This window comes from Crocodylus siamensis, chromosome 4, assembly GCF_052110815.1.
Source record: "Crocodylus siamensis isolate JL-2025a chromosome 4, ASM5211081v1, whole genome shotgun sequence".
Lineage (NCBI taxonomy): Eukaryota > Metazoa > Chordata > Crocodylia > Crocodylidae > Crocodylus > Crocodylus siamensis.
The window spans coordinates 171720417-171738906 of NC_143398.1; the positions used below are offsets into that span (position 1 = coordinate 171720417).

General features: G+C 40.7%; 1 protein-coding gene across 8 annotated transcripts in view; it reads right to left on the bottom strand.

The window, feature by feature from the left end:
* The window catches only part of ERBB4 (erb-b2 receptor tyrosine kinase 4), a 1162978-nt gene that overhangs the window by 717735 nt on the left and 426753 nt on the right, over window positions 1–18490 (bottom strand). For all 8 annotated transcript variants that reach the window (XM_090044919.1, XM_090044916.1, XM_090044918.1 and 5 more), the window contains exon 2: window positions 10802–10953. In XM_090044919.1, coding sequence (XP_089901045.1) covers window positions 10802–10953 — 152 coding nt within the window. The remainder of the gene's footprint in view (window positions 1–10801; window positions 10954–18490) is intronic.

Genomic DNA, 18490 nt, shown 5'->3' on the forward strand with positions numbered 1-18490 from the left:
CATGGCAAGCGATATGAGGAGAGGCTGAGAGATCTCAGACACTTCAGTCTAAAGAAAAGAAGGCTAAGAGAGGACCTGATTGTGGCTTACCACTATATCATAGGTGTACAGCAGGGGCTCAGTGAACAATTGTTTACCAGGGCACTCTGAGGGAAAACTAGAAACAACGGCCACAGACTCCTGGAAGATAGTTTCAGGCTGAACATCAGGAAAAACTTCTTTACAACTAGGGTGTCCAGACAATGGGACAAGCTCCCCGCAGAGGTGGTGCAATCATCTACCCTAGAGGTCTTCAAGAGAAGACTGGAAGGTCACCTGGCTGGGGTCATCTGACCCCAGATGTATTTCCTGCTCATGCAGGGGGCTGGACCCGATAATCCTTCTGGGATCCTTCCAGCCCTATGATTCTATGGTTTGATAGGTCACTCTCACTGAAAGCACTTTAGTCTGATATCACATACATCCAGGTCTATCTTGAATCAGGATCTGCCACTTTTAAAGTGCTCTGTGTGCAGTGAACTTCTGTTTGATTATGGCTGCAGAGCAATTTCTAAGCACTTATCTCATGGTAAGTGTAACATCTGTACCTAGCCTAAGTCTGGAAACAAGGACCAGATTAGTGAGCACACATACCCACAGAGACTATATTACTCAAGTCTTACCACAAGGAGAGTTACCTAAGAACTCCCAAATGAAAGCAGATCATGTCATGGGTTTGATTATGAAATGGTAGCTAGCAGAACCTTCTGAGATGTCAGCATTGCTGGTGACAGGTATAGAATATTGTAGGAATTTACCATGAAGCCATAGTGACCAAAAAGATCAACAAAAGAAGGAAGGAATTTCTGCTCCTTTTGCCAAGTGATAACCTAAAAGCAGGAATGTGTCTATTTAGAGATTGGGAACTATTTTAAGCAATGGCCACACAAACATATTCACAGAATTGAAGAAGTGGTCATAAATTTTTGCCATTTCCTGAAACTGTTTCCTCAGACCTATTAGCATGATCTCCATCTTGCCCAGATTGATCTTATGCCAGCTGGCTCCCATCCAGAACACTATCTGTGCCAAACATTGAGAGAGCATGGAAATAGCTCCACTCAGTCTGAAAGCAGGAGATGCAGATCTGAGCATCATAAGCATAATTCTTGGCATTGAGGCCTGTATAACTTCATGATCTCCCACACATTAAACAGAAATTGGGTGAAGATGACCAAGCTCTTTGGAGCTGGAAAAAAACCTGAAGTCTCTCATAACTATCTTTGACATCTCTTCAAAATCAGTGAGTGGAACCACGCTAATGAAATTGCTTCTATGCCTTCATGGTCCTGCAAATATCTCAATGGCACCTTACAGCTGACTGTATTAAAGGGTGCTGAAAGATTTGGCAGAACTAGCAAGAATGTCTGACCTCTGTTCATTGTCATGAGGAGATTGACTTCTGAGACTAATGCAGTTTCTGTGCTGTGTCCTGGTCCTTGGCTGATTGATGTACATAGAGCTGGAAAATGTCAGATGCCAATGAAGCTGGCTGATCATCACCTTCTCAATGATCTTTCCTACAAAATGAAGGGCAGTTTTGCTGTATCAGTGAAAACGTGATTTCTGGCAACAATCTAAGGGTGTATTAGTGATCTAAGTCTTGCACATGTTTATGTTACCTTTGCATAATTTATAGTTGAGCTCTTTTATCTGTGTCTGTTCAAAAGTTTCTAATATGTGTATAAGTGAATTAGATAGGAGTTCCTCTGCAGTTTGGAAGGAAGATGGGAGAATCACAATGGAAACTGAATGAGAAGAGTACACTTAAAGGGAATATTTAATAACCATTAGAATCCCTGAGACCCCTTCATTTACATTCAGAGCTTATAAAATTGAGGGCTGCTTGCAAGGGTCCTAGAAGTCAAAGAGTTTAGGAAGAGTCTAATTAGGTGACCTGCAAAAAAACCCCAAAACAAGAAAACCCCCAAAACTCAACTGAGGAAATACTTATGAAGTTGGAAAGTAAAATAAATAACAACTGGGGCTGTGAACTGTTCTGATTAAGTTTCAGTTAATTAAGAGATGATCCCTTCCAATTACTCAAAGAACAGATGTGTATATTAAGAGGAAGTTCTGCCAATACCAGTTTGCTAGCTGGGAGTTGATAAGAAAACTCATATATTATAAAATAAAAGGATTACAAAAAAAATTGCAGACTGAGTAACTGAAACTGATTATTCTCACTTTGAACATTCGACTCTACTGCATTCCTGTGTGAATTTCCTTTTAATTACCAAAAAGATATTAAATCAAGGAAATAAGGAAGGCTAGATTACCATACTATGTAGCCTGATTTTTGTAGCTGTGTGTCCACAACCTTCCCAACATACAGACTACAACTATTCATATCTAGATGCCCTCACAACAACTGGCAAGTCCTGTGGCAACACAGATAGGAAGCACGGTTCAGTGGACAGGACCCATACTGTATCTCAGGAGACCTAGGTTGTGTTTAAAGCTTTTCTATTAGCTTAATTTGTGACCTTGGACAAATCACACTGCTCTTGCTTTGTTTTTTCTACCATCAATTGTCTTGTCTATTAAGATTATGATCTCCTTGAGACATATAACAACAGCATAAAAATAATAAGTATAAAGTTTAGTTTTACAATTTATCCCATTGGTATAGCAGTAGCAAAGCATGGCCCCACATTTACACATTTTTAAAAGAACCCAGGCTTGGTTATGCAGCGTGCTAATCTTTTCTTTTTTTTTTTAATGGGTGCTTCCATCTGTTTCACTGATATGTAACCACCCCAGGCAACTGCTACAATAATAGGCCTATAGCTAGTATGCATATTTGGTTCCAGCTTGGCAAACCTGTCTTGGAATTAATTTTATATTCACTAATTTTTCTATTTGTTTTGCAAAATCTAACAGTTTGATTCAAGCAGGAGAGAAGTAGCATGTGTTGTTTTAAAAACTGTTCTTTCAAGCAGGATTGAAAAAAAAATACAAGCACAGATAGCTCCATTCCAGACTATTTTTAATTATTTGTTTGGAGATATTTTGATTTTTGTTTTTTAATGGAACGGAAATAACTGTTTTTCCCAGTGTTGTTACTCTTCGTGTTGTGATATTCCAGGCAGATAGAAAAAAATTAGAAGGTGAACTGACATTTCCTGTTTAAGAAAATGAGATACCTCTTTAAGAAACAGGAATATAGAATGGTGTAAAATAAATAAGGTGATGGTTTAGGGTCCAAGCATAGCTAGATAGAAATTATTCTGTGTACTATAATATTATGGATGAGCAAGATAATAAGAGAGGGTAATGCCACCTAGCAAAGCAAGGCACTAATGCTGCTCAGAGGGTGCATCTACACGTCCATATTTACTATGCAGTAGCCAAAATTGCTGTGAAGTAAATATGGTATCCTATGCTGACTTGAGTGTAAATTTGATCATGCACGTATCAAATTCATGCCTGATTAGTTACTGTGCAGTAATGTACTTGTAAACGCCTTACTGCACAGTAACACTGTGTGTGTGGGCTGACTTGGGACTTTGGGACTTAGTTTAGCCCCAAGTCAGTTCACATACAGCTTTATTTGTGCTTTAATGCCTGAACAGGTAGACAGTAGCCTATTCCCACTTACTGCGCAGTCACTTACTGCACTGTAAACTTAAGCCGGTATACATTTAAGTCAGTGTAGACATGCTCAGAGTGGAGAGATGTCTGCTGCAACAAGGAGCAAGTTCAGAATTGTATTTGTAAACTTAGGAATGAAAGTGTATATTTAATACAATCTTTCCTTGCATTAATATCGAAAACAACACAGTATGTACAGCAGGGAGGATGCAGGGACATACAGACAATTTGCTTCCTGAAATGTCTGGGAGGGAAAAGTGAGGAGCCTTGATCGGTCAAGCCACACAATGTTGCAGGGAATTTGTGTTAGAGATTCTTGCATTACTAAAATCTAGTTATAAAGAATCCAGAGCAGATAGCCATATATTTATACTGAAGGGGCCGTACTACTTGCTTATGTAGTTGGCTAGTGCTCAGAGAAGTCATGGAGGACTTATCCTCAGTATATGTCAGGGGACTAACTTTTTTGTGACCCTGACTCATTTTTGGTGACAGGGCCACCAAAATAATCTGTGTTCATTTTCTTGATTTGACTTATGGAATACCATCTACAATTCTGGCACCCCATAGTCAAGAATATAAATTCAGACTAGAGTAAGTACAGAGAAGGACTACAAAGATGATTGGGAGATGTACAGCCTGTCATTTGAGAAAAGACTGAAATAATTTATTTTCTTTTAAGGAACAGGGAAGGAAATGCCTTATATCATCAAGTCATGCTTTGCAAAAGCGAAAAGTTTCTTCTGACCTCTTGTAAACGCACCTTGGGACTCAGAGCCTACTGGAACCACAAGGCATCATGTGTTCCTTTCCTGTTATTTTGTGCACCAAATATGAACCTTGAACTTTGATAGACAGTTGACTATTAATTATCTGGAAAACCCAGAAAGGTCACACAAATCAAAAACAACAGCAATGATGAGATTCTTTTAAATTTCACCTTTTGGAAAAGACTGAAGCAAAGGGAAATAAAAGAAATAATAGTCCTTGTGAAAAAGAATCCCATCTCTCATTCATTTTCTACCACCTTTTCTTCACACTACAGCTTTTTTACTGCTTTGGGGATCTATTACTAGTACTGCTTGTATTAAATATAGTTTGATATGATCCAGGAAGTTTGGCAACTAAACGTTGTTATTGACAAGTGTTTTTTTGTTTTGTTTTGGGGCTTTTTTCTGCCACAGACCTAGCCTGGCACATGATTGGCTTCTTGTAACTAATCCACCATAGGTTTTTATATTAATTTTTTTGTCAGGAGGACAGGATAGCCTATCCATGTTAGGTATATCACTCTGGCTTTCCATCCATTTGTCTGTGTGATATAACATCCCACAACATGCTATCCCAGTCTCTCATTGCTACTTCAGTTACAGCACGGAGGTTCTCTGGTATTCAAGCCAGAGAAGCCCTTCTTCTACACAGTTCTCTAATGGAAGGGCTCTGGCTTAGGGATGGGGGAAATATGTTTGGTTTTATTCCTGGCTCCATGACTGCATGGACTAGACAAGTCATTATAGTTCCTTTTCTCTATTTCCCTTTTCTCTCTCTTTGTCTGTCTTGTCTATTTAAATTATAAGCTCACTGTGTTACAATGTGTTTGTAAAGTTTCTTGCACAATTCAGCCCTGATATCAGCTGGGGCCTCTAAGCACCATTGCAATACAAATAATAAATGCTGGATAGCTGCCCAGATTTTCATAGTATACAGTTACATTTTCATAGCATGCAGTTACAATTACATAGAAATGGAAAGTGTGGATGCCCAAATATGGCAGCAGTAAAATTGTTTTGTAACTGTAACCAGTTAATTGGGCATGCATATAACTGGCATCAAAATCACAGTTAAAAGTTAGTGTGACAGACCTGTATAAAAAGCACTTACAAAGTCACTGTAGTTTATTTGGAAGGACATTTATTGCAGATTGAATTACATGGAAATAAGTTTTCATAATCATTTGGAAGAGTTATTATTTTTAATTGTTAAGAATTTCAGTCATGTCTTGAAATAAATAACCTGAATTTACTAAATGCAATGACAAGATGACAATTTACTGACTGTAAAATATGAAAGCCTCAGGATTAACCTAAGATAACTCTTGTGCACTGGATTTGTTTAATAGAACAAGTACACTTGCAAATGATTGTTCGGTGGTATATTAATTGCATGTTTTACTTAGAAAACTGAATACTGATATTCACCTAAGAAAAATAAGGACTGTCTAAATTATAACTTGTCACTTTTGCTAAATGAAAGTAAAACAGGTTCCTGTTTTCCAAAGGAAAGAGCCATTCACAATTTAACTGTATATTATTTAATCCTGTTTGAACAGTTAGTTAGAAAACCTATAAAGGTACTGATTCACAGTTCTGACCTTAATGATATGCATCATATTAATGAGAATAACTAGTTTCATGAAGTTACAATGAGGCAAACACCAATGGAACTTTGTTGCACTAGCAGACAGTGATGCTTATACCAACTTAGTAGACTGGGAACAGTATCAGGATCAAGGAAATCTGTTTTTATTCCCAGCTTTGCCACTGATTTTCTGAGACCTTGGGCAGATCACTTCACCTGAATAATCATATTAAATTAATATAAGCCTCACTTTTCACTGTTGTAAATATTTATATTAGGGGCTTGCACTGGTGTAACTAAATCAACTGAATTATACTAGTGCATACTTGTAGTCCATAGATGAAGTCTTAGAAGAATGAAAAGTATGGGTAGAATGTAACTCTTCTATTAGGGAAGCCTGAAATTTTAGGGGTTTCCAGGTGCCTAGACTCAGACAATTTTCCTACAACCAATTTTTTTTCATTTTTATTCATAATGAATAACACAGTCTTTTGCAAGGAGTGCCATTAGAAGGGCACTACTCACAGTAGAAGGCACTACTTGGTGCATGTAAAGATAACAATCTGTTCAGGAAAGATACGTTCCCATAAGTTTGTGTGGTACTTAAAGCAGTGAATAGTTCTATCCATCAATAAGAAAATTATATGTGGTTTGTTAACCAGAATGGCAGTATCTTATACCCACTTGGAACAGTTAGAAGGCCTTGACACAGAAAGGTACTTAAGCAGGTGTGTCACTTATGTACAAGTGACCCTGTGAAATCAATCAGATTATTTATGTACTTGAAGTTATACACATGCATATAGACCTCCTGATTTAAGGCCTGCAAGTCTACATAAAGGTAGTTAGGGCCAAAAGGCATCCTAATTTTTTTCTAATACTCAGACGTCCACAAAGATACCGTCTGCACTTGAAAACCAATCTGCCTAGGTGTTAAATGGATGAAAAATATGAAAGCCTGATTCTTGTTCTTAAAATTTTCCTCTACAGGGTAAATACTAAATTACATTATAACTTTTTTTGCTCATATTCATTTTGGTATCCATCTGCGACTGCATGATAAAAGGTACAGTATGCCTAGTTCAATAGGTCTAGCCTATTTACTGGAGTGAAAGGTTTTAGAGCTAGGGTCAGTACTAATGAGAAGGAAGAAAGGCTCACAAAGCCAAGGTGCTCATCAGCCAGACACATAAATAAACCAGCAGTCTGTCTATTGGCTACTTGAAGCCCATTTGGTGTAGAAAGAAGGCAATTATTACAGCAGGGACAGAGATGAGAGAAATGGGGCAGGCTGTGCGTCACTTGTACTACAGATTTCACAATTTTAAAGGCTAAAAGTGACAAGTAGCCATGCTCTTGGTTATATCCCATCTGCCACTTTTGTTAGGTCATTAGAAGTGTTTTAAAAATGATAAAATAAGCAATAACATCTAACTAATGGATGTCAAATTATTAACATAAATATTACACAATTTATTTATTTGTTTCACCAAGAACTTGCATTCCTGTGTTTTGCTTTCTATTTTAATTACTATAATGTATCATATTAACTAGAGCTTCTGGCTTGTTGCCTTTTTTTTCCTGAGGCATCTCTGAGAGGGCAAACCCAGGTAAAAAAATAAAATAAGTATTAGCAGTAATAGCCACAATGTGAGCACTACTGAACTACCCTGATTTAACACCTGTAACTGTCATTTCTCTTTTTAATTTGCTCAATTTACTGCTATTCTTCTGTTAGGGTTCTATACAACTTTTTCCTTGAGGCTTCATTGCAAGATAACTCCTTTCTTCCCAAATAGTGGATGCCTCTATGTAACAAAAAGTGTTTAGAATACATGCAAAGAAAAAAATGTGGGTTGTTTCATTTTAATTTCAAGTTTGTTTGTAAACCACAATGGTTCTGTTTGGTTGGGGTCCAGGGGACAATTTTAGTCACAAGCAATGCTTACTGAGGTACTTCACAAGTTATCCTGACTCTCCCTCTGCCCACTCTGCCAGTAGGCACAGCAAAAGAGGAAAGAATTTAAAACTGTGAAAATCTTAAGTAACAAAACCATGAGCCAAACAATACCCATGTCTTTTGGGGTTTTGGTGCATACCTATAATTTGGGATCAGCTCACTGAGAATTTTTGTTAGAATTCCATTTGTGGCCCTGTGATCCTGTTAGGTGATAGCTGGTTATCTACTGTGATTGGGAATTTTAGTCCATCCATACTCACCCTATTCCAGTACAAAACTTGACAGCTTGAATTAACCTTGCAAACCCTTTTACCAAGCCTGGTCTAAATGACTTAAAGTAGAAACCATGACCGCATCCAGATGAGCATGGCTATGTGGTATGTGGCACCACAGATATGTCTGTGGCATCACGTACCTCATATTCAGCTGTTCTCCATGCTGCAAGGGAGAAGCACAGGGGATTTTTTTTGACCCCTAAATATCCAAGGGTCAAAAAGAAAACGTGGAAAAAGAAAAGTGGAGTGGTGCACATGGGGCATTCACCGCTTTCAGGAACTGCATGGGGAAACACAAGTAATTCGGGGGGGGGGGGGGACAATGGGATCAGGGGAGGCTGGCAAGTCCCTATGAGGTTTAGCAGGATCAGGGGTGGAGGGTCTGCAGAACAAGGGGAATTGGTAGGTCCATAGGGGAGGTCGGGGAGCTAAAAAATAGCTCAGAGTTGGGAGAGGTGGGATTAGCACAACCCTAGAGCTGGTGTGAGTAGTTGGGCTTTCCCTGCCTTGATGCTGGGTTACAAATGTGTGTAGGAGTTGGCAAAATTGGATTAGCTCTTTCCTAGGCTGGGTTAACCCAACCTCAATCTAAATTAGCACACCTCTTAACAGGGAGCATCTACACATGCCAATTCAAGGCACGTTAGCCTAATTTAAGGCACATCAAGGGTATGCATCTATATATGTGCACCATTAATGCACTTAAAAATGGCAATTTTAGGCTATTCACACCTAAATTTGATACCTTTAAAAGCAGATATCAGATTTAGGCATGAATAGCTAAAGCACATTAATGCACATGTAGATGCATTAAGGCTCATTAACACTGCATATGGACTGACTTGGGGCTAACTTTAGGTCCACGTCAGTCTGCACACACGGTGTTAATGCGCTTTAATGCATGCATGTGTAGATGCGGGCCTAAATTGCATTAATGTGCATTAAGCTAATGCTCGTTAAATTTAGGTGTGCCTACATGCATATGTAGACATGTCCACAGTGATCTAACTTAGATCAGATGCACCTTTTTTGGGAATTTAAGCCCTCTGACCCCATGAATGATTGGACATTTATACTGATCTAACCAGGGTTAGGTTAACCTAAATGGCTGTATGTACCTTATAGGAAGCTATAATGGTTTTAACCTCAAATTAGGCATAACTTGCAATATAAGGCAAGGAATATTCTGCTTCAGGTTTATTAAAACCAATGATGAAAAGTCAAACCTTTGTGAGCCAAAGTTGAACCAAAGGGTCACATGAGACAGTAAGACTCAAACCAGCTTTATGTTTATGCAAACCAACTGCAACTCTAGTGCAAGAATTTTGTCTACCATGATCTCAATTTGATCATTGTTCCAAACAGAATTATTTGAGCTGCCATCTCAGTCTTCCCTCAGATTAAGATGTGACCTCCTCTTCACTTAGAGATGTTAACTGCGGACCCCCAAATTTAGAAATAAACAGGGCATATTTTCAGAGTTGCATGTAATCAAAAGCAGCTGACCATATCTTATTTGCATCCTGGTTTAGTGTCATCCACAGTGAACTCCTATGGCCCACCATTATAAAGTCAGGCTACAACTATTACAGACATTTGCTGCCCCTTCCCCCGATGGACATTCTTAGTGCTGCACACCTCTTTTCTTCACATTGCAGATCTTCTCCTGCAGCAGTTACTTTCAAATTAGCAGAATATCTGGCTACACTGGATGATCCCATTAGCTGGATGTTTCTTATAAGCAGTTGGCTTTTAAAACAATAAGAGCTATTGATGTTGAGCCTGTCCCTGTTTAGCTTAAATTTGTCTCATCTCTTTTGGCTGCTACTGGGATGGGCTAGCTGCAAATGCAGAGTGATGCTACTCCACTAATTTACATGCAGAAGGCTTTCTTTACAACCAGGAAAACTGCAAATATTTTTAAATGGAAGCTTAAATTCTGTAAGACAAAAATCATTGAAGGAGCACATGACCCAAACTATATTATGGCAGGACAGCCCTACAGGCCTCTTCTAGCAGCAGGAGACCCAACGTGTGGATCATAACTCCACACCTATTAATGGATAGGTTTTTACTGTTCATTTCAGTAAGTCATTTTTTGTTCTAAATGTTATACAAGTATTGCCCAGAGACCTCAAATTGTTTACTCTATTAACTGTTTCTGCATTGCATTTTATTAGGATTAGCTTGTTAAAACCACAAGTGCTTATCTGCATAGTCTTATGACCTTCCTAAATCCCATGCTAATAGCTTTATACCTGCTGGCAATACAGAGCAACACAGATATGCTAGACGTTACATACTGTGCACTGACAGTATCTTTTATTGGATACTCTAGGAAAATGTTAGTATCGCATACTCAGAGCAGCAGTCCCAACAGTATTGTTGTGCAGGTTGTTTGTTATTTTGTGACCTTTCTATGTCTTACCTTCTGCTAAAAAAACTCTGACAGTCAATGGAATGGAGACACTACTTAGAAACAAATTAGGCTGCCATTGTACAGTCTAATAGCAAAGCTTGCTCACAAATATGCAGAAGATGGGGGGGTGGGGGGAAGGGGAAAGAGGCTGCTTACCCTTAGGAAGGACAGGTCTCGGTTGTGTTCAATGCTGGTGATTTCCAGGTTGCCCATAACTACCTCACAGTTTTCATAATACTTGCGCAATGCTCGGTACTGCTGCTCCAGATCCGAGAGAGAACTCAGCTTGTTCTCAGTACCAGCACACACTGCAAAGAACAAAAGGAAACTAATGATCAGAACTTTGAATATGTGGACATACAGAAACAAAAAGGGAAATGAGACTGATATACAGGGACAATAGCCTTATGTTAATCTCTATGTTAACAGAAGTAGGAGTAGCAAAAGTAGAAGACAGGTGGCTACTAATAGGCAATAGGTACGACAGGGTGTCACCTTAAACACCAAGTAATTTGAAGAGGCATGAGCTCTTAGAGAGAGCAACTTACTAAGTCAAATGTACAACATTTGATGGAGTAAACTCATGCCTGTCTGAACCAGTGGCTCTGGAAGTTGCCACCCTGCCCTACCTTCTACCTGACTTCAGCCTAACAATGCTAACCACCCCTCTAGCTACTACTAATGTCCATGACCAAAACAGATGATCTAGGGCTACCTCCTGGAGAGTAAGTGAGAAGCAGTGATTTAAAAAATAATACAGAGCTATTCATCAATCAAACCTAAAGGCCATACTAAGTCTCAGTGAAGTCCACATGAATTTGTGGAATAGAATTTGGATTAACATTTGGAAGCCCTGCTAATTGATTCATTGGGTTTGTCTGTATGACAATAAACAATGCTAGTTAGCAGTATTGCTTCATTGTACCATTCTTTCCTGGAGGGAAGTGGACTGTTTCACTAATGCATCCCCACTGTTTCTGGTACACAAGTTATTGGCACTACATTTTGATTTGGGACACATCCCATGTCCACTGGGACACATCCATAGATTCAAGGATAGGAAAAGGAGCACCATAACATATAAATAAATACCATCAATAAAACAAGATTCCCCCCCCGCGAAGGTCACTATCCTCAGGCAACTTCAGCCAAAAGGACTGTTACACAAAAGCTTCTAGTTCATCTCCTTCAAAACACGGGAAGAGGAAGCGGACTCCTTGATTACTTGCAGAGCATTAAATCAACTGGGAAAGTTACAAAAAAAAATGTTTCCTTGCTAACTCTGGATATATCTGGACTCATCCTAAAATCTCTCAGCAAATCAATCCCATCACTTTCAGGCTACAGCACTCAGCTTTCCATGTCTTGGTATTACAACCTTATGGTGGGTCTCCATTTTTAGCTGTATGTCCTCCATTTTTAGGACAATCTAAATGCCTTGCCCACCAGTCTTGCTTCAAAAGCACAAAGAAAGCTGTTCAAGGAAACTATTACACCTCACGCCCTTTATGCCGCACACCATCACATTCATCTTTATGAAAAAGGCACCTAAGTGAGCACCGGACGATCCATGGAACATGCCACGTCGTTCCATCATGTCCTTCCCCACACTTTTTAAGTGTTTGGATTTACAATGGAATATGTCTGTGGATCTATGGTAGCTTTGGACTTCCCAGAATCACCTCCTATGCACAGCAAAGGGACAGCCCCTGCTTAGCATCTGGGTGCTCCCTCTCCAAGCCACCCCATGCCAGCCCGCCACTTCTGCCCGATTTCAGACTGCTCGATGCATGGTGCCTTGGTTAATCGGGGACCAGAGCTGTGAGCATGGCTTTTTCCCCTCCTTGATTCCTCAAGGTCTCTGACACTGAACCTTCAGAGGCGATCAGAGTTCCTGCAGTGGGACTAACACCCAAAGGGTCTCACATCTGTGTATAGCCTGAAACCCCAAGGAAAACCATAGACAAGTGGACAAAACTCTGCTTTCAGGGTCAAGCTGGGTCATTGCAAGATCCATGGGAAATAGCCCATGCCTCTTTTTTTGACCATTCCCTCCCCCTCAAGGGCAGATCTCAGGGTTGATCCACTGCTTTTCCCTGTTTCTCCTGCCATGGAATTGAGAGCTCACTGCCTGCACACTGCACAGCCACAGCCAGAGTGACTGCACCCTCCGCCCCGGGCTCCCTCTGGGACCCACCTGTGCTCCTCCTTGTTAGCACTGGTCTTTGCTTGAAGTGGGAAGACCTTGGCCAACAGGCAGGCCTTGCAGCCCACTTTGCTCTAGATGCTGCTTCATCCCCTTCAAGTGCTTTAGCTGTTTTTCAGCCAAGCAGGTTTCAAGAGGGGTTGCTTTACCTCTGGCTTCTGCTATGCATCTGCTCCTTTACCCCAGTGAAGGCCACGCAGATGTTTTGGGGCATGAACATATGTCTTCCTGGTTGCTCAAAAGCAGCAAAAGGGCCATAAGCTCAACGCTACAGCCTACCGTTGCCAGCGATAACAGGCTCCTTGTAAAAATCCAGTCACTCCACAAGCCATGGCTGGGGGTTGGACTAGATGATCTACTCAGGTCCCTTCCGACCCTAGAAACTATGAAACTATCATCTGGCCCCCTGTTCTATGTGGTACAACACAAGCCATAAAATTTCATATCATTCTTCTTACTTAGAGGCCAAGAACACATGCTTGGCTTGGATGTATTTCCAGAAATACATCCAAGTCTGTGAAGGTGGAACAGAAAGGATAAATTGTTTTCCTCCTCTCTTTAAGGTGATGTACACACATGTTAAGGATCAGATAAATGTGAAAAACTTCAAAAACTTGGAAATGTAAAGTACAGTCTATTCTGAAAAAAACTACAGTAGCATTGGCATCAAAGGGAACTGGCAGGAGTCTATGTATTCATCTTTCAGTGGTTCCCAATGAAATTCAGTAATGAAAAAAGAGCTTTTATTCCTGATTCAGATTTAACTGAGATTCTGAAAGTCAAGATACTTTCTTTTTGGCCCATGTATCACTTAGCAATAATGATTCCACAAATAAAACTTAACAGAACACTGAACTCTCTTTTTCTTTCTCTCTCTTTTTTTTAAAGTTTCTGATGGAGCACTCTTTCAAAAAGGCCTTTCAAGGACCCAAAAAGCACCACACCACACCACACCACACCACACCACACCACACTGCACCCAAATCAGGCCCACTTTTTTTCTCAATACTTTGTACACATAAGCCTGCCTGACTACCTTTCTAGCTTTACTTTTCCTATTACTGTTACTGGAAAACATTCTTTCTCTGACGAGATACGTGAGAGTGTATCTGAGTCTCGTAGTGCAGTATAGAAGAGTGATGTCGGCGTTTTAGCACATGTGACTGGCAGGACTACAGACTAAGCAGTGCAGCTGATTAGATACAAAGTGTATGTGCACAGATTTACAGAAGTTTAGGGCTGGAAGGGACCTCATGAGGTCTTCAGGTTCACTCCCCCTGCTCTGGGCAGGAAAGACTTCTGGGGTCAAATAACCCCAGCAAGGTGTGCATTCAGTCTCCTTTTGAAGATGTTGATTATGCACATTGATCAGATGAAAAAAAATACCTCTAAACTTTCAGTTACAGTTAGCATATTGCGGAAGTGCTGTTTTTCAGTTGATATACTCTAATAATTCTGTGCTTTATACTAGAGGCAGATTAGAATTCACCTCATTCTCTTACTGTGGATGCTGCATAGCTTAATCGGAATTACAAAAAAAGGGCAAAAACTTACTGTGACCCACAAAATTGAGACTCTGAATGCAAACACATATGACAATGTAATAATTACCATGAATTTTCAGAGTATAGCCATGCCATAAATTTAAGACCAGAATTCTCTTCAAAATTCAAAGTCCCAAATACTCTTGCTCAGCATTAAAATGTATAGAATCCTGTACACTGAATGGCTACAAAATGAAATCAGGAAAGAGCTATACAATGGCACCACTTGGGCCACTGAAAGATCTTAAAAAGAAAGAGTGATGGGATCTGATGAGTAATCCCAAAAATCACACCTCTTACCATGCCACATATGATTGTGGGATCGAGCATCAGATCCCATCAGGCCAGAGGGGAGCTGGTGCAGGGGGAGCCCAGGATTAGGATTCCAGCCTTCCCTTGCATCAATTATCTTCCTTCCCATGGATGGGTGCTCCATCAGCTGATAGCGTTCCCAGCACATTATGTGCCCCTGTGGGTGGAAGCTCTGATCACTGGCTGGAGTTTCAGCCATGGGAGCCTATGGCCTACCGCTGGAGCTGGGAGCCCTAGCAGTGATCTAGTTGTGGGAGTGCACCATGCACTCCTGCAGCTGGGAGTACTATCAGCAGATCATGGCTCCCAGCTAAAGGAGCTCACTTTGCTCCCCCAGTTCGGAACCCCAATGAGTAGACTAGTGCTCCCAGCCTCTGGAGCATTGTGCTCCAGAGACAAAAATTAACATATTTCCAGGTTTTTTTCGTTGGTCATAACTGGGTTAATATTGCTTATTTTGAGTGCTGGGGAGAGGGCATGTTTACATCATAATGTACACTTTTGCACATTACTTTCCTTTTATCCTCCTTTTTGTTTTTGACAAGTTACTTGTGGGCAATTCTAATCCATAAGCAAATAAATTTCAATGTATCCAAACTTTCAAAACATGCGATATATTATGCAAAACATCAACCAGACCGAAACAGCTTTTTCTGGAACCATTCCCAACCCTGGATTAAATCAATGCAAACAAAACCCTGTATGACCAGAGGCACAATCAGTAAAATTTGCTAAAATACACTTTTCTGATTGATTTGGATCTTTTTTAAATACCACCAATAATTAAGTTTCTATAAGCATTATTATTATTGACTGTTTGTTTGCCACATCCCATCTTTTAAAGCAAATACAGTTTTATGAAAACTGGGAAAACAGCTCTCTGGTCTCCATCATATAGGCTATTTCTTGTTCAGATATCTATTGTTGCCTCAGAATGGCTCAACTCCAAACATTCAGTTACTGAAGAGTTAAAGCAGACAACCAAAGAGCCTTATATATGTTACTGCTGGCATCCTCCATAGGTAACTTCTAGGGCTGTGCGAAACAGCACCATTTTGTTTCAACTTCCATTTTGCCATTTCAAAGGGCAGTGTTTCATTTCATCATTTTGTTTCATTTCATTTCAAAGTACTGTTCCATTTTGTTTCATCAAAACTGTTTCGTTGTTTTGACGTGTTTCGACGTTTCGCACATAGGCTATAGTGGAGAATCATTAAAATGCCTAAAACTGTCATTTCTTGCCTGATTAGGATGAAAATTGCAAGGATGGTAGCACCTTCCAGGGGCATGAAGCCTGCCAAGTTTCAAGGAGATAGGTGCAGTGGTTTCTGGGAAACTGTCCCTCAAATTGTTCAAGCAAAACTTGTGACACTTGCCAGCAGCAGCCTCCTGTCATCCCGCACACAGATCTGGGGGCCTGTACCCCCAGGAGGGCTGAGGGGATGTGCCAGACTACTTATGGGGGTACAGGCCCCCCCAGATCTGTGCAATGGATGGGGCGGCTGCTGCTGCCACCTGGGACCAGCACTGGGCGCAGCCTAGGCCCAGCGTTGGGAAGACTGCTGCTGCCGCTGGTCCAGATCAGCTGCTTACCTGTGCAGGGCCCAGTGCCTTTAGCAGTGGTGCAATCCTTGGAACACAGCATCATATAAGGTCTGTATATTGTGTCTGTATGTGTGTGTGTGCAGGCGTGCGTGCGTGCGTACATGTGTGTGTGTGTGTGTGTGTGTGTGAATGTGTTACTACCACCTTCCTTATATCCTGTGTATATGTACATCAATACATTTGTATATAGTTCAGTTCCAGATTTCTGGCCTGACTCCTTTGGGACAGAGGGAAACTGTGAGTAGTCTGCAGTTTCATCCACAGCACACCTGCCAGTTAACAATCCCTTTCAACTGGAAAAGGGAGTACATACCCGTGTACACCCAGGCTACATCAAAATTGTTTCTCTTTCATGGGCTATGAAATGGTCTCATCGTTGTTTTTTCAATTCTCAGTTTAAGAACAAAATCAAAGCCAATGCTTGTTACCCCTCTGTTTACTGAAAATCTTGTTTTACATTTGAAGTGGAAGCTAGATAATTCTTGCTTTGAAAATTTCCCTATAAAACCTGATGAAATATAAGGAATGTCTTACATCTGAAAGAAGTCTAAACATTTCCCAACTATGCAGTTGGTCCAATAAAATATATCACCCAGGCTAAATACAGAGAGTCATAAAGCCTGGGGCTGAATTGATTTAGTCTTTGCAGGCCAGTCTAAGCTGCACAGATTGATGCAATAAGCAAGTGAACAAACATTCACTTTTGATTCTGGAAATGCAGCCACATGCCTACAGTAGCCCAGGCCAAAAGCTGGAGGGTGCTAGAGTACACCTCCCTGCTTGGCTGGAGCAGACAGCTTGGGCCAAGGCTAGCCCACCCATTCTGCAAGGGATGGGGGGTGGGAGTTTATGGGGGGAGGTGCAAAGCATCCTGGGATGCTGGGGGACTATGAGCTAACTTGAATTTGATGGGTTTGGGAAAGAAGTTCAATAACCCAATTTGACTTAAACCAGTTAAGTCTGATACTACATCCATCCAGGTTTATCTTAAACCAGTTTCAGCCATTTTAAAAGGTTTTAAGTGTGCTGAACTTCTATTGTTTTACAAATGTGATTCAGTTTCCATTCACTTATGCCACCTTATATGTCATTTCTGTCCCTAACAAATAAAGCCTTACCTCTCCCATAAACCCCTACATGTTTTTAAGGAAATTGTGGGAATATTTCCAACCAATTGCTATCAGAACATAGACAAATATCTACAAACAGTGAATCACATCCTGAGTCTGTGCAAGCTAGTGAATTAAAATGAACAGAGTTCTGCCAATTTTAACAGTCTTGGAGCTAGGCTACTCCATACAGGCTGTGTGCACACATGTGCTTTGCTGTCAAGTAAACCAATTAGCAGTGGAGTAAAGCATCACAATTTACACATGCAACAGTATTAGGCTGCAGTAAACTAATTACTGCTGCAATAAAACAGTACTGCTGGGGACAGTACTATCTTATGCCAGTGTAATTTACTGTGATTAAATACACATAGAGACACTTGTCGTGGGTGTAAATTGAGCCTGGTCACCTCAGCCAGCCAAGGGCCAGGCTCCTGCTTGCTGCCTAGCCACACAGCTCCACACTTTTAGCACCCTTATGCCCCAGCCAGCTCCTCCACTACCTGCCATCACAACCCAGAACCTGGGGCTGACATTTCCTCTATCCCAGTGCCCTCTGCCAGCCTGGGCCTGCTTCACCCCAGCTCAAATTGCTGCTGGTCCAGGGCACATGGGTAGATGCTGCACCCAAGAGTACTTTACTGTGGCTCAAACTGCTCCAGAGTTCATTTCTTTGCATTAATTGCATGTGTAGATGCACCTACATGGTACTACTTTGATTCTACAAGGTCCAGAATAATCTTCTTCCATTCCAGCAAAACACATAGGTGGATGCCAAAGTTTGAGCATCTTTGTAACCCCACTGATATCAGTGAGATAATTTTTAAAACCTGGGTGTTTGATATGCTTTGCTACATTGAAGTCAGAGCACTCAGATCCTGCAGGATTAAAACCAATTTGAATCAATTTCACCAATTAAAAAATGCCAAATACTTCCTTTTGCAAAGAATAGGATGTTACTGTCCTATCTTATATTTCAAATTTCATTTAAGAGCAGAGGGGTAACAAAATAGCCAGGTGCCCAGGGCAGCCATGACCTCCAGCTGCTGCTGTGCTGCCACCTCAATCA